Here is a 16010-nt window from a genome sequence, read left to right on the forward strand (position 1 = left end):
AGGTTATGCCAACGCGGAGCCGATTCTCCGCTAGTCTAAAGGTGGACTGGAAAAAAAAGGAAAGGGAAAAGAGTGAAGCGTGATGAGGGAAGAAAGGCAGATGTGAGAGTAAGTGCTCCTTCATATGCTGACCAATTGACAGACATTTGATGAGCCCTCTAACCAAGGACGAAAAAGCCATATCAAGAGAGCTGACGCGATAGCAGACGGTTCATAAAGCTTTTCTAAATATGCCGTTTTCAATGAAGAGACCAGATGCAGATGGAAAGAAAAGGAAAGTAAAATGGGTATAATGTCATGAAAGCAAAAGAAAAAAGACCCTGCATAATTGCAAGAATCAAGCGTTTACAGCCTGCTCCGGTGGGCTAGGCGACATGCCCTGTGGAGTGTTGTTCTCTACCAGGCTATCATTGTCGCCTCTAGTGGAATGCAGCGATACGCCTTCATTAGACACCGCGCTCGGCTCACCCAAAGTTAAGACGGGCGGTACCAACGCAGCATCGGGCTCTGAGAGTTCCGGAACTAGACCGATGGCAGCATCGCTTTTGGACTTGTCTTCGCGATATAGAACCCCGGCTGCTTCTGCTGAATTCCAGGGCTCATCACGTGCACTCCCCTTGGTCGCTATACTCCCACTTCTCAAAGGGTGTGGGCTGCTAGGGTATAAAGACTCCGAGGCGACAGAGCCTGCACTACTGGCAAGTTCTGGATTTGATGCCCTTGGCTCGTCCGATGGAGTTGGCTTTCGTAGTTTGAGGCGCTCCTCTGGCGGCATGTTCTGCCACTCAGATCCGAAAGTCACAATTGATGCCTTCTTGCCATGCACAGTAAAGTTGGTCGACTTCCGCGATAGACCTTCGCCTTGCTGCGTTTTCTGGTTATCATCTGACGTCGCCATACTGAATCCTGAATCTCGAGACTTTTTCTTTCGAGGGTAATGCAGATGATGGCCGCTGGGGGAGTCTCGAAGGGTACGATGGAGGCTGCGACGGATACGGCTTGTTCTCTCTCCCTGGAATGCGCCTTGCACATCATCTGGTTTCTGGTCGGCCTCGCTGTCATTCGTAGCTGAAGAATGTTTCCGTGCTTGGGGAGAGTTGCCGACTTCAAGCAACCCTGTTTCACGCAGCAGACGCTCTTCAGTTTCATCCATACTGCCGGGGCCAGTTATCTTAGAGGCTCGAGACCCCAGACTCGAAACATCTACCTTACTAGCGGCGCTCAGCACTGATGATTCGCGCTGTAGGCTACTCGCTGGATGAGGCGAGCAAGATTTCGCGCGTTCCTCGGTATTATTGTCCATGGATAATTGCCTACCAACACGGGAAGCCACTTCGAGGGAAGCAAAGGAGGCCGGTATACTTGGTCTCCGGCCATCGGGAGAAGCGGGTTGCGACGGCGGAGTTTTGTAGACCGAGTGAGGACCGCCAGACTCCACGTGTGGGGATGGGTCATCCTCTGTCGGAGATGTCGCTTTGTCAGTCCCTGCTCCATCCAGGTTCTCTGGCTGTGATGTAACGGTGGTTGTTGGTATTTGCAAGTGCAGTTTCTGCTCTGCAAAAGCCTTCTCTTCGTCCAACGCTTCACCTATGTCTCGAACAAGAACCTCCCTATAGCACTTAGTGCGCCAAATATCCTGTCTAACCCATTTGAGTTTTGCAGCCATGCGCCCTGCAGCCATGATGACATGCTCTCTGGCCCTGGAATGTACAGGCGTCAAAACTTGCAAGTGCCTGGCATTTCGCAAGAGATCATCAAGCTGTTGTTGTGCAACAAATAGTTTTTTGTTAGCCTCTCGAATCTTTTCGCGTATAAGCTGCCTGCGAGCTGTAACCAACTCCTCAGCCACATCGGTATCAGGGTTTGGAGACGGCGGTTCTTTGTCCGTAGAGAGATGTGAGCGGCTCGATTGAATTGAACCCCGACGGCTCATCCGATTCCGTTGTGCTTCATAGTTGGTGGCGATCATTCCCTTCGTTCTGACTCCGGTGGTCCGAAACGTCGCAGCATAATTTAGTTTCTCTAGCCAATCGTTCATGTCGGCTTCAGTATTTGCCAGGAATACCTCCTCTAGAGCGTTATGGCGGACGAAGACAAAGGCATGCTTGTGCTTTTTGTAGCTTAAATCCAGCAAAGCCACCGCGTCCTCAGTTGACATGATACCGTCGGGTTTGAATTCGGTAAGAGGAGGCTTGAAAACCACCGCTCGACGACGGCCCTCCTTCTGATGGTTTTCGTGTTGAGCCATCAAAGATTTAACCCACGCCACATCCTTGAAAAAGTAGAGTTGCGAGAACGTGAGGAGAGCACCCCATTCTTGCCATGGAGATCTAGCCCTCTTCTTTTTCGGATCCTTTCTCCAAAGTAATCCAACTTTAGCGATTTTGATATCCACCAGCCCGGGATTAGAGTCGGCCGGATTGTCGAGACTCGATGGCATATACATGTCTGGCCTAGATCGTAGAGATACAATTTGCAAAACACCAGATTTAGAAAATGCGTGGTGAAGACTATCGATATCTGCCGGCCCATCAGCTCCATCACAACGATAGGTATCCTCCAAGTTCATAACATCCTTAAGGCTTGGGCGCAGAGAATCCAGCTTCCCGTCCATTATCAACATATAGGGATCCACTGGTTCTCTAGTGGCTCGAACTAAGTGATCTGTGCTAGTGGCCTTCAACAGAGGTCGACGTGGTTTTGAAAAATGTCGGCCATTGGACGTTGCGTCCTCGATATGGATGAAAGGGGTGTACACGATGTTCTCATAGAAACACTCCAGGATGTCCTCTGATATGCCTTGGCCGCTAGTGTTCTTGACGTAATCTGGCTTTTGCATTTTCCTTTTGTTGTTCTTGTTAAAAACATCTGTGTGTAGAATTAAGATCGAGAAGGCGATGAAGTAGGCCTTGTCTAGATGATAGGTAGGGGGTCAGCTTTGAACCTTTGCACAATGACATACTGACGATAACTAACGTACCTGTGGAGGCGAAGATACCCGGGTTACATTCATGATATCTATCAGCAAAGCTTTGGAGGAAGCGGTCAATTTGTTGCGTCTCTTTTGGCAACTCCACCTCCATCAGGAGTTTCCGGATAGCCATATCAATGGGATCCCCGAAGAACGAGAACCCTCTCATATACTTTCGCAGGGCAGTCTTATAAAAGTCATCGTTTGATTGAGCTAGGACGCTAGCAATCGCGCCCCTTGGAATGCTCTCTTCTAACCGACCTAAATATGTCGCCGGAGCTTCACCTTCTTGTCGTTCGGGATACGTGATCAAGCTAGTTTTAGAAGTTGGAGTTCCCGGGCCTTTGGAGCCTGGGGATCCGGTCCGGCCAACAGGGGAATCAGAATTCTGTCTAAATCGCTGAGGGATGTTAAAAATATCCCCGAAGCTTTTCCGCCCACTAGTGGAGGTTGATGTGCGGCCCGAGATGAGATGTGGCGATGGTTGCCCGCTATCCTGTGCATTAGCCAACGAATCTAAAGTAGATGATCTCGTACGTGACGTAGGTATTGCCCGACTCTTGTTCGACGGTGTCGAACGGGCTGAGTGAGCCGAGGTTGCAGAATCATTTCTCAGCAGGGGCGGTCGCGACGAAGCCAGGCCCACCGACGACCGTGTGGGAGATGGCAACGGAGAAATATGGTCTTCATTTGGATCTTCCGAGATATCGGACTTCGGGGCGGAATCACCATCACCCGCAGCAGACTTGGATATTGCCGAGCTTTGTGCGTGGCCGTTGCCCGAAATGTTGCCCGTTGGTTTTGGCGGTAAAGGAAAAAGAGGACTGCGATGCCGTTTCAAGCGCGGCATGCGAAATCGCTTGTTGCCAGACGCCCCCTCACGAGGGGAGGCTGAACGAGGATTGCCATCTCCGGCACTCCGGTCGGAACGAGAGGACTCCGAAAACCGCGCATCTGTCACTGAGGAGCGCTGAGAATCATTGTGCTGGTCACGATTGCTTCGGATCGACGTAGTTGATAAACGCCCGGGTTCTTCGCTGTTACTCTGAGAGGCCGATAGGATAGGGTCCGCCGCCTGCGACGCTGTTGATCCCTGTGCAGCATGCCCAGGCTTCTCGCTCTGACCACGTTTTGGTGCGCGTTGCGTGGGCAATTCTTCTACAGAGGGTGTTTTAGAATCGGGAAAAAGTTTAAATTTGGTCTTTCGTTTGACAGGTTGATCTAGTTCATGACTCGTGGGTGCAGTGGTAATAATAGTAGGAGCTATGACAGTGTGGTAGCAATTAGCGACGTGGCCAATACAATATTGACGTGACCTTATGAAACGAAGGTACTCACGAGGAGGTAGATTCGGCACTGGAGGAATATCCTCCTCCCCTTTGGCATATGATTTTGAGAGTTGCGGATCCGATGCATGACGTAGCCTCATGAAACTAAACCGGTTGAAGCGCCAATTTGAACCATCATTCACCGATAGGCCGGTATTTTGTACCTTGCCCGGTGGAGTATGCGAATGACTTCCCGCAAGCTCCGGGCCGGCAGTGTGAGTGTGGTGGTCTGCATCTGGACCGGTCAGAGTGGGTGAACGAGGAGCGGACTCCGAACGCCTCGGAGCTAGATTGGTTGTGGAGAGAGTAGGGCGAGGGATTTGCTCGCTATGGCGGGATACCGACTGAGGTTCGACCAAGCTCCGTCTCTTGGGTTCGTTGCCATCAGAGGTGCCAATTCGCAGACCTTTCCAATGCATGGCGACAGAAATACCGAAAGTGGGTTGTTACGTGGCCTTGCAGCGTAGCCAGGTGTAGAAACCCATCCAACAGTATCCAGTGACGCTAGGCGATCGCCCCACGGTGTATCACAACAATAACCCTCGGCCTTGTTCGCAACGGCTATCTTATACGACGGCGTTCCCCAATAGGTGGGCGGAGGGTTTTACTTGTAAACGTCACCCTTAGTCAACATCGATTAGCATCGCGAACGAATTGTTCGGAGGTAGACAAGCGACGGAGCTGTTGACGGAGGCGGAGGTGCGGAATCGGAAAAAGGGGGCAGGGGTACGGCAAGAGTCGATCGCGAGAGGAGATTTCGGTGGCCAGTAAGATTATTTAATGAACAATGGTTGGAGTTCTTACATTGCCCAGCTCACGTTTGACCGAAATGTGGAAGCGCGGACGAATGGGGTCGATTAGGCTGCGAAGGCTGAGGAACAAGTGAAAACAAGGAAATGAGGGGAGGCTGTCAATATTTTAGAGAAAATAGGAGCGGAGCAGTCAATGCCCTTTAGGGTAGTAAATGAAAGATTGTACGACGGTAAGAAGCGAGGGAATCAAGGACAAAAAAAAAACCGAGTGCGGAGGAAGGGATAAGGTGTGAAAATGGGGCAGGGTTGTTGGCAAGGACAGGCATAGGGAAGAAGAATAACGATGATGATGAAGATGGTGGAGTTTCTGATGACGGGCCGAGCAAATGCACCCCAGGCACGTGTTCTACGTTATGCACAATTTCCCCTTCCTCTCCATGGCTTTTTTTTTTTTTACTGTGGTTGTTTTCTAATAATTTCCCCCCAATATTAAGAACTTCTTGACATACTTCAAAAACTGTGGAAATTCTGTCTCATTATTGGATCGGTCATGTTCTCAGTTTTCCGTCCGGTGGGTTGTTTCTATCTTTAACTTGAGTGTACTTAGTTTAGGCGGGATTTAATAATCCAAGGTACACATATTAATTTAGACAAACCCATACACCACTGATGTACCACGTATACTTAATAGGGCGTACCTTAAAAGATCAATCCTTGTACTGTAATAAAAATGACATCAGAATGAACTTCCTTACCACTCACAGGAGATGTTTCTTTTCCGGTGAGATCCCATGCTCGTAGGTATGTACAGGTACAAATCAATACAATACAATAATACCCAATGGTGGTCTACCTCAACTGAGACCCGAGTCTCCTAGACAATTATCATTGTCCATCTGTAAGGACCGGAAATACAGGTTTTTGTCTTTTAACTCGGAGACCCTTGCGGTGTTCCATAGTTCCCCCTCCCCACGTGACATCGGTCGTTGCCGTATAAATAGCTGAATCAGTGTTTCTGTTCTTTTCCCTTTTTGTAAAATAAGATAATAATAAAATAGAAATAGAAATTAAGGGAAAAAAAATTACTGTGCTGATGGTACTTTGAAAAGTATCCCAAGAGGGAAACAATCTTCACAATCTTGAAAATGGTCCGTACGCCGTGTCAGTCAAGAGGGACATGACTGGTATGTCCTTGCTGTAAACTTACACTCTGCTTCAGATCCAGCAAATTATTCTTCGTATGATTCCAGAATCCTACAGCCGTGGAAAGAGCTGCAATAAGTCGCGAACCAGACCAACGAACGCGTCACCATAGGCCACGAATCAAAAAATGGAGCTTGTGTTTCGGGTATGCCAAGTAGGGCTTCCAGACCGGGCTCCTTTTGGATGGCGGTTGTATTGTGTACTGAGTATAAATGTTTGATCAGTCAAGGAGTATGTATGTTGCTTTTTGTCGGTTGCTGGTTGACAGTATTCCCATTCCGGACACGTTCAAGACCGGATCTACAAGAACCATAATGCCGGGATTGGAAATGTTCATTCTTTTTGCTTCAACGAGGCTCATGAAGCGCCTCGTTGCGGTCTAGAATGGCCCAAAAACTTTATCGGAATGCGAGTGGAGCCAGTGGGGGTCCGTCGCTCGACCTGACAGCTGATTTGGCCTGCAGCAGTGCAACGGTTGATTAATTTCTCATCTTTCATATAATCATACACTGTATTAGTAGCTCATCCTACACAAACAGGGTACGTACGGATACTATGCCAGTATCGAAGGGTTCGTGTTGCAAAGGGTGGTCCCTTGTCCCCTCTACTACCCCAGTAAGGGTGGTCTCCTTAAATCGCTCCTTGCGCTTTCCTGATTCCAGGTCCCGTAAAGCTGAGTATCTTCCCATTCGGAGGAAGCGAGAACACCTTCAATTGGCACCTTGACTTTATCCTAGATAGGGCCTTTGTTTCTTCAAATCGAGTGCTTCCCGAACCAAACCCCGGGAGTCCGACCACGGTTCAGCCATCGGTTGCATGTCAACCTGACTACTTCGCTCTGTATTGGCATTGTAATTCTCTGCAAGACCCGGCATATGCTGACATTGTAATATCACATCGCGGATAATGACTCCTCATTTTGTCAAAAAGTTAAGCCTCGGTGCGGAAAACGGGGTTAGATCGGTAGATTTGTCCAAATGTGCGACAGTAGTATGATTACGATCGGACCTAGGGTCAGTACCGGGATTTTCCAACGAAAATCTGCTCTATGAGTAGATATGGCAAGAATATTTCCCCCTTTTTTATACAGAATTTGATATGGCATGTATCTTGTTACTAGGGTATCCGGCAGCGTTTTATACCGGCAGAAGATATTTCTGCCTGAGGCATCGTGATACGTCAGCCTCAGGCACCAGCCGCGGTCCATGGCTCATCATCCATCGTCTCATGTTACTTCACTCCATGCCTCTTCCATCCGTCTTTCCCAGTCGCTATCTGGTACCGTGCACTTGAATTTCATCTAAAAAGCTGACAATGAGGATTTTGATATAGCTTTTCTGCGATTTTACTACCCCCGAGATGCGCTACCTTTTCCTCATCGTCCTGGTGGCTTTTGCCGCTCTGACAACTGCCGTCCCCGCAGGCTCCAGTATCACTCCGCCGCCGCCAATTGAGCCCGTCCAGCTACTATCCCCACAGTCGTCCGATCTTAGACGGCCATGGACCCGAGTAAGGGACTGGATAATTGAGACGATATGGGGTCTTCCAACACCAACCTCTGATCGGCTCCCTTTCAAAGACCATTCGCGCGACCAATCTGCCCCGTCTCGGGTTCAGGCGCGGTATGGCAGCGATGTGGTTTTGCGATTCCGGTTGCGCAATGACAAAGAAGCGGAAGCCTTAGAGCAAGCGACAGAGATCCTCTTTCTGGATGTCTGGGCTTCCGCCTCCGATTTTGTGGACGTTCGACTGGCCGAAGAAGTCGTAAGTCTTAATTACCTTCTCCGTTCTCCCATGCGAGCCGATCCCTTCCTAACGTTCTCCCCGTAGATTCCTTCGTTATTAGGCCTACTGCCAGATTCCCTTCGCACCGCTTATACTCCTCTCATTGACAACCTACCGGAGCTGATATATACAACCTATCCAACTCGACGACCCATAGGACTAGAGGGCCAGCCGGGATTCCGGCCTCCCGTCCGACAGTCGGCTCAGCTCGGGGACCTCTTTTTCCAAGATTATCAACCGCTTTCCGTCATTGTCCCATGGATGCGCCTGATGGCCTCTATGTTCCCATCCCATGTTCGCATGATCAACGTTGGAATTTCATACGAAGGCCGAGAGATCCCTGCACTCCGACTCAGCGCTGGAAGGAACAGAGCACAGTCAGCCCCTCGTCGGACCATTGTCATGGTCGGGGGCAGTCACGCGCGAGAATGGATTAGCACCTCCACAGTGACATACGTCGCTTCAAATCTGATCACCAACTTCGGCAAATCCAACGCCGTAACCCGCCTGCTGGAAGACTTTGACGTCGTCCTCGTACCAACCATCAACCCAGACGGATACGTCTACACATGGGAAGTCGACCGCCTATGGCGCAAAAATAGACAACGTACCGGCCTCCGCTTCTGCCCGGGAATCGATTTAGATCGATCATGGAGTTTCGAATGGGACGGCGAGAGGACCCGCTCCAACCCCTGCTCCGAGAACTACGCAGGTGACGAACCATTTGAAGGGCTGGAAGCCGCGCAATTCGCGCAATGGGCCCTCAACGAGACCCAAAACAACAACGTCGAAATAGTAGGCTTCCTCGACCTCCACTCCTACTCCCAACAAGTCCTCTACCCCTTCTCATTCTCCTGTTCGTCTGTCCCACCCACCCTCGAAACCCTCGAAGAGCTAGGCATGGGCTTCGCCAAAGTCATCCGCCAGACCACACACGAGATCTACGACGTCACCTCCGCCTGCGAAGGAACCGTCACAGCTACGGACAAAGCCTCCGCAAAGACCTTCTTCCCCATCAGCGGGACCTCGGGCGGCAGCGCCCTAGACTGGTTCTACCACCAACTCCACGCCAGCTTCGCATACCAAATCAAGCTGCGCGACCGCGGAAGCTACGGCTTCCTCATCCCCTCCGAGTACATCGTGCCCACAGGAAAGGAAATCTACAACGTCCTCCTGAAACTGGGCGAATTCCTCGTCAAAGAAACCGCCTCCCCAGCCACCAAAGCAGACATAAACTGGGACGCTGACCTCCTGGTCCACGATGACTCTAAAGCAAGCTCCGCGGAGAGTATCTCTGACTCCCTCCCTGAAGTAAACACAGATTCAACATCAACTGTAAAAACCACCCCAATCCCCTTCCCAGAAGACACTCTGGATAATCAATGGGTGCCGTTCGATCTGGACGAGGAAGAAGCCGAGGAGGGCCAGAATTGGGAGCTCCGACGACGACGACGGAGGTAGAAAATATATTCTTGCCTTAGATATTGTTCTGCGCAGAACTGATATTGCACTGCTGATTTGTTCTTTTGATTATTATTAGTGCCTTTTCTTTCATTTTTCGTTTCTATCTTGCATACTAATTGTGGATAATTTGAGACGAGCTTATGATTAATGAACGAAGACTTTAAGAGTGTTGGGAGATTTACAGAAATCTATATATCAGTGGCGGTTCCCGAACACCCACCGCCTTCCGCTGGTGGGTGTTCGGGAACCACCACTGATAGTGCTCTAGTTATATGCCAAATGGATCGATTATGTTTACGGAGTAGGGTTCTGTAGTGCAGCCTTGGTAGCCAGTGAAACAGTCACCACAACATCAACTAGACAAAGCAAGTCTACTATAATACTAGCCAACCTTACTAGAAATTTTGGTATATGATCGGAGTCTTCATTATCTCATAGCATAGCAATAACCATGAACATAAAATACATACGACAAAAAGTTCTTAAAAGAGCCAGGACACAAAGTTCCTGTAGAACCAGCTTCCCTTGCCACGCCGCTCATCCAGAACAGCTTTCCGGGCCAGATACTCCTGCTCCTCGCGATCGATGACGTCCTTGCCCGTCCAGAGATCGGCTTCTTCGGGCTTCACGCCCTTGGTGCCGGTGAAGATCTTGTAGCCAAAGAGCAGAATCAGATAGAGAGGGATGCCCAGGTAGGCAGTGATGAATTTCTTGTAGTTGAAGTTGCCCCACTTAGGGTTGTGGGTGAAGACGTCGTAACTCTTCGTCAGGGCGATGAGGATGCAGAATGCAAGGGCAATGTAGGCGCCCGTCTTACCGAAGGGAGACTTGTAGGCTAGTTCGTGCTCGGGGACATTCTGGGCCTTGCGGGCGTTGATGAAGTGGATATGTGTTACCAGCAGGGAGATCCAGGCCAGGAGACCGAAGATAGTCACAAGGTCGACAAAGTAGCCGAAGACGGTCTTGGAGTCGTTGGAGACGTTCATGTAGGCAAGGCAGGCAATCATGGCACACAGAATCAGGGCGAAGACCGGGACACCACGCTTGTCGGTCCGCGACAGGAACTTCGGTGCTTTGCCTTCCCGAGAGAGACCGTAAATCGTTCGGGTCGCGATATACAAATCGGAGTTGGATGCGGAGAAGACGAACAACAAGATACATGCATTCAGGATGTGGGGAAGAACCGGGATACCGGCAAGCACCACCGCCACCACGAAGGGCGATGCAGCAGCGGAGCTGGACTGCTTTGTTGCGAAGACGAGCTCGTCCGAGTTGTAGGGCACGAGGGTACCGACGAGCAAGACGCTGGTCACATAGAAGACGACAATCCGGTAGAAGGTAAGCTTGATCGCACGGGGAATGGTTCTGCGCGGGTTCTGAGCCTCGCCGACAGTTACACCGATCAGCTCTGTTCCCAGATACGCGAACGTTGCCGAAACCATAGTCGACCAAAAGGCGAAGAAGCGCCCGGCATCTCCATCAGCGATATATGTATTGAAGGCGCCGGGACTCTTCCAGTAGCGGAATCCTTTCCGGTCGTGATCGGGTCCACCTCCCAGCATCAGAATGAAAGAGAGCAAGATGATGCCGAGGATGACTATCACCTTGAAGGACGACAGCCAAAACTCGAATTCACCGAAAAACCTGACACCGAAATAGTTAATGCAAACAATGATCACAAGGAATACTGTAATCCAAACGCCTGCATTAACTCTTTCTGTCGGTATCCAATACTGTATGACCATCGCGCCAGCTGTTAGTTGGTTCGGTGTGAGAATAATATATTTAAACCAATATCTATCGGGAAAAGCATTCGTCAGTGGCCACAATTCCTAGGGCATAAGAGTATCACTTACGTCCATCCAAGAGCAAATCCAAGAGCGGGGTCGCAGAATCGAACAGCGTAGCCAGTAAAACCAGAAGACAAGGGCAGCCAGGCGGCCATTTCTCCCAGGCCGCACATGACAGTATAGACAACAAGACCGACAACGGAATAAGAAATTAGGATTGCTGCAGGCTAATCGAAAGTTAGAGAGAAATTTCGCTATGAACATCAAAACGATCGCAACTTACGCCAGCCCTAAAAGTGAATCGCGCATTAGCATTCCAGATTCGTGGTTCATAGATCCTAGGAAAGAACTTACTTTGCAAGAGCTTCTCCCGTTCCAATAATAAGACCTGTACCGATAGCACCTCCGATGGCTGTTTCCTGTTAGTTCTTCGCGCTCAGCCAACGAATCCAAGCATAGCACCGTACCAATCATAGTAATATGACGGGCCTTGAGGTCCCGGTGGAGGTCGACATGGTGCTCTTCCGCGACAATACCCTCCTCTGCTTTGGTGATGTCGCGGGACAACTCTCTATTCATCTCCGGCGAGATGCCATCGTTCTTTTCTCCGAGGAAGCCCATTGTACCGAATGCGCTCGGACGGTGGGCAGAAGGCTGCCGGGGGGGGGCTCAGGAACGAAGCCCGCTTCACTAGCGGCAGGTACTTCCGCTACTTAAACGGAATACTGTATCTTCTCTCACTTTATTCAAGCCCTCTGAAAGGAGAAATAAGATCCCGAGGGAAGAAGGACTGTATACGTAGTAGGAGAGGCGAGAAGAAGCCGACGACAGAAGGGGAAGAAAATCAAAACACAGGCGGGGGAATAGGTTAAATAGTAAGATCGATCACCACAGATTCACATCGGGGTGGCCGAGGCTCTGAGGTACAGGGATTCCAATTTGGACGGCATGAAAATTAAAAAGAAAAAAAAGAAAAAAAAATAAGATAAGCTAAGATTGTGGCTCGATAGCAGAAAGTATAATTGATATTACTGGAAGAATAAATATTACCTATTGCATATTGCATTGCCCCATCCGAACGGTGTACGGTCTCTCCCAAACAGGAGATGATAGACCCAAGTCAGGATTCCCCGCGTAAAATATTCGTAGAACCTGCAGGTCTTGATTGGTTTGCCGGCAGTAATTTCCCGCCGTTCTTGGAGGCTCATCGAAATTTGGATGGAAGAGGTTAGACTCGTCCGACTGATCATGAGGAGCTGTTACCTGATTGAGTATCAATTGGCTGGTTTTGCCTGCCAAGATGGAGTCAAAAGCGGATAGGCTTGGCATCATTGACACGAGGCGCACACGCCTTCTGACTCGAATTCTCCACATCCCGGGGAAATAAAAGATTAGCCTTTTCTGTTAGTCATGGAATCGCTTGCCCCGTCTGGGGTAGATATTTTGTCCATGTGCACACCGAAGTCTCGACTTCGGGCGTCTTATACGATCCATCCCGAGCTTAGTTTTTCTGATGATTTTTTTTGTGGTTTGGTCTCAATATAAATTCCATACAGCTCCCAATACTTGTGGTAGCCATTAATGCATATCTTAAGAGTTTTATGCTATAAGATGATGATTTAGAAAAAAAATAAATAAATTAAATAAAAGCAAGCATGCGAGATACCCAGGCGGAGATTGAGACCAGTGTATATTGCATGAGTGTAAGATTCACCTCATCGATACTACCGTAGCTTTCCATATCTCAGTCTAACCAGGAAGTAACACCGCTCGCGTGGATAAGCAGTTCTTTCCGTAGCCGAAGCAAAGCGAGCGGGTCGGAAAACAAGCAAGATGAGGGGCGCATCAACTTCCCCAAGTAACTTGTAAGCATCGACCATTGGGACGCTTGATCCTTGGCACGCCTTGGCTTTGCGGTCTGTGGCTGGAATGACGCTTTTAGACCATCACTAGGGTTGGTGAAAAACCCACCCGAACGAATCGTAGCGACGCCAATAGTCAGTGGCGACCAGTTTACCGCGGACAAGTCTTCGCATATTCACCTCGTTGGTACCTTTCCATGTATCGAGTATGCCCATGGTCCACACACACACACAAAGTAAACGATGGGAAGAAAGGTTGGGCCGCAATGAAGTCCGCTATCAACTTAGTGGCTCGCCAAGAGTTGCTATCTCTGTGTTTATCTCCTAGGCCTTGACTCGCCAATCATAGCGGACTGTCGCTTATCTCTGCTTCTAGAATAGTTTTTTTCTTAAAAAATATATATATATATAATAATAATAAAAGCCATGTGCGGGATCAACTTGAAGGAACCTTAACCGGGGGGTATTAAACTGAATACGTGATAGTCACCCGGCGCAGACCATCTTAAAATCAACTCTTCAGAGATGTCTCCCGTTGAAGCAAACGTACTAGTATTCCGGAGCTTTCAATCGAAGGAAGACCCTCAACATGAATCAAGACAAAATTACCGATAGCATTCCCCATCACCCGAGTGGGGGTTAGCTGATTCCTTGATAGTCGACCCATCACTGAAATTCACCTTCTTAGTGTTTCCTTATAGCCGAATGTGTTAGGTAACAAAAACCCCATTAACCGACGGCTTATCTTCCCCAGACTATGCACAGTCCATGTCTCGGAATGTCGGGGCTTGTCGCTTGTATGTATGTAACCCAAGATTATCTTTTCCTTGACCAAGATCTCGCCAAGTTCAAAGGCCAGAGTATATATAAATGGGTAGACAATGATCCTTATCACTATTGATATCTCTCCGCCCAATGGGAGTGCTTTTTAGCAGCGGAAGGAGAGCGGGCATGGAAGCTACTATAAACCGGAGGTTATGCCAAGAGAGGGGTATCCGGCAGGATGATAAGTTCAACAATTTAGCGAGACTATATCCATACTACTAGTACTAGTACTAGTGAGCGTTTCCTTGTACATTAGTCAGTTGGTGCGGATGCCATGATTGGTACAGAGCGAAGAACGCTTTAATTCCCTCATGGTGGAAGACCAACCATCAATTCTACAAACCTTCTTTTAAGGATGTACAGCCACTGCTATATAATTAGACTTTGGCTAGATTAAGATAGAACGTGTTGCCTGACACTGGCACTCCAGTAATGCAACTAAGAACAAGATTATAGTTACCTGAACAACCTGGGTCCCGTCAACTAACGCCCGGGGCAACCCTAATGCTAGCCAAGGGCAACCTTCTAGCGTCAGGAAGAACTCCCAAAAACCCCTCCCCAAGAGCAGGTCCCTTTATAGCTCTTGGCTATATATGTACTAATTGGCTTCAATACTATTTTTGTCCTCGTGACATTGTCCTCCTCATTGCCTGATAGACGACAGTGTCACATGATACTGGACTTCGTCTAGTAATTCAAAGATAGCAGCTATAATAAGCAAAGTAGAAAAGGGTTTGTATCTTCCTTCGTGGCCCACTGCTTGTCCCAGTTAGAGCTAGATAAGTACATTGAGTTTCTCCGAGAATTGGGCGACTTCGGTGAGACATGACCCTACTTGCTTCAGAGCAGACTATCATGTGTTGAGGTACCAGAAGGCCCTTGCCGGAAGAACCTTGGGTATTTCGGGACTTTATTCGGGACTCTATGAATGCAGGTTCTGCAGTAAGCCTTGTACTACTACTATATTAGTAGTAGGCAGTAGCAATCCTAAGCATTGTGTGTAGCCCCTCCCGCCGCTTTAGCCCGCCGCTTTAACCCTGCCAAAGTACTCACTAGCGTAGCACGGCTTCAGTAGCGCATACACGACAGGTCTTGCACCAGACGAGAATAATTTACTACTACAGTTGTCCCCACAGAGCATTGTGGTAGAACAATCAGGGAAGGTGGTCATTGTTGAATTTCATTTCTCTAGCTGTGCAAGCTATCACATAACTTCAGGACATAGAGTCTACGCACTTACCATATGTACAAGTACACTGTCCTAACTACCTTGGAAAGCGCCCTAACCCGACACATAGTTTTCCCAAACTGACTGTGGACAAGCTACAGCGCAACTGTTCATAGCAAAGAGTATTAGATCGTCAGACTGGAGATGAATATTTGTCTTAGATTTTAACCTCAAAATAGATCACAGCTTTGACCTTTTCGACAGGCACTTCTTCGCCATTCTGGTGTATCGCCTATGAGGCTATGAAATGTTAAACGGAGCTTGATTGATGACTTGAGAATCAAACGTCTTCCACAGACCTAACTTCCAAAGAGTATCAGCTGAGAGGCACTGAACGCAGACGGAATTATCCCCCTCGAAGCTATGACCTCGAGGGCTTGACTAAACGGCCCCATGAGCGTGATAGAAACAGACCTAACTTTGTATCAACTTCACGGAACGTCAGGTGATGACGAATACCCAAGGAGTCCATCTACTAGACTGAGCCACGCCTCCTGCGATAATCCTTCCATTATTCTCTGATAGTTTGTAATAATCATGCCTATATTCCCACGCATGTCAAAAGGGAATCGGAGTATTTTGTCAATATTGTCGAGAGAGACTTTTCTGTTGCTCCATTTTTTTTATCCTTCGAGAGATAGCTTGGATCCAGAAATATACAATTCCGGATTCTCTAAACAATCTGTTGTCTGTTTAGCACAGCCAGAACAATCCCGCGGAACATGTTTCTCTTCTCTAGAGATATCTATCTATCTGTTGCTTCTCATCTAATTCTACTGGAGTAAGATACTTTAGGGTCATT

At 48.7% G+C, this 16010-nt stretch overlaps 3 protein-coding genes across 3 annotated transcripts; 1 reads left to right on the forward strand and 2 right to left on the reverse strand.

The window, feature by feature from the left end:
* Positions 1-210: 210 nt before the first annotated feature.
* BDV27DRAFT_104891 (Arf family guanine nucleotide exchange factor SYT1) lies at positions 211-4979 on the reverse strand. The gene is made up of 3 exons (XM_032064364.1): positions 4310-4979; positions 2981-4234; positions 211-2913 (listed from the first exon to the last, which is right to left on the reverse strand). The coding sequence occupies exons 1-3, from the start codon at positions 4716-4718 to the stop codon at positions 338-340; spliced, it is 4239 nt and encodes a 1412-aa protein (XP_031928429.1). The 5' UTR covers positions 4719-4979; the 3' UTR covers positions 211-337.
* A 2503-nt stretch (positions 4980-7482) lies between these two features.
* Positions 7483-9672, forward strand: BDV27DRAFT_126993 (M14 family metallopeptidase). Its single transcript, XM_032066654.1, has 2 exons — positions 7483-8018; positions 8085-9672. Exons 1-2 carry the CDS (start codon positions 7614-7616, stop codon positions 9498-9500), a joined length of 1821 nt encoding a protein of 606 aa, XP_031928430.1. The 5' UTR covers positions 7483-7613; the 3' UTR covers positions 9501-9672.
* A 233-nt stretch (positions 9673-9905) lies between these two features.
* BDV27DRAFT_126994 (dicarboxylic amino acid permease agtA) lies at positions 9906-11961 on the reverse strand. The gene is made up of 5 exons (XM_032066655.1): positions 11761-11961; positions 11648-11705; positions 11577-11583; positions 11360-11520; positions 9906-11300 (listed from the first exon to the last, which is right to left on the reverse strand). The coding sequence occupies exons 1-5, from the start codon at positions 11912-11914 to the stop codon at positions 9986-9988; spliced, it is 1695 nt and encodes a 564-aa protein (XP_031928431.1). The 5' UTR covers positions 11915-11961; the 3' UTR covers positions 9906-9985.
* Positions 11962-16010: the final 4049 nt, after the last annotated feature.

This window comes from Aspergillus caelatus (genome assembly GCF_009193585.1).
Source record: "Aspergillus caelatus strain CBS 763.97 unplaced genomic scaffold BDV27scaffold_70, whole genome shotgun sequence".
NCBI lineage: Eukaryota > Fungi > Ascomycota > Eurotiomycetes > Eurotiales > Aspergillaceae > Aspergillus > Aspergillus caelatus.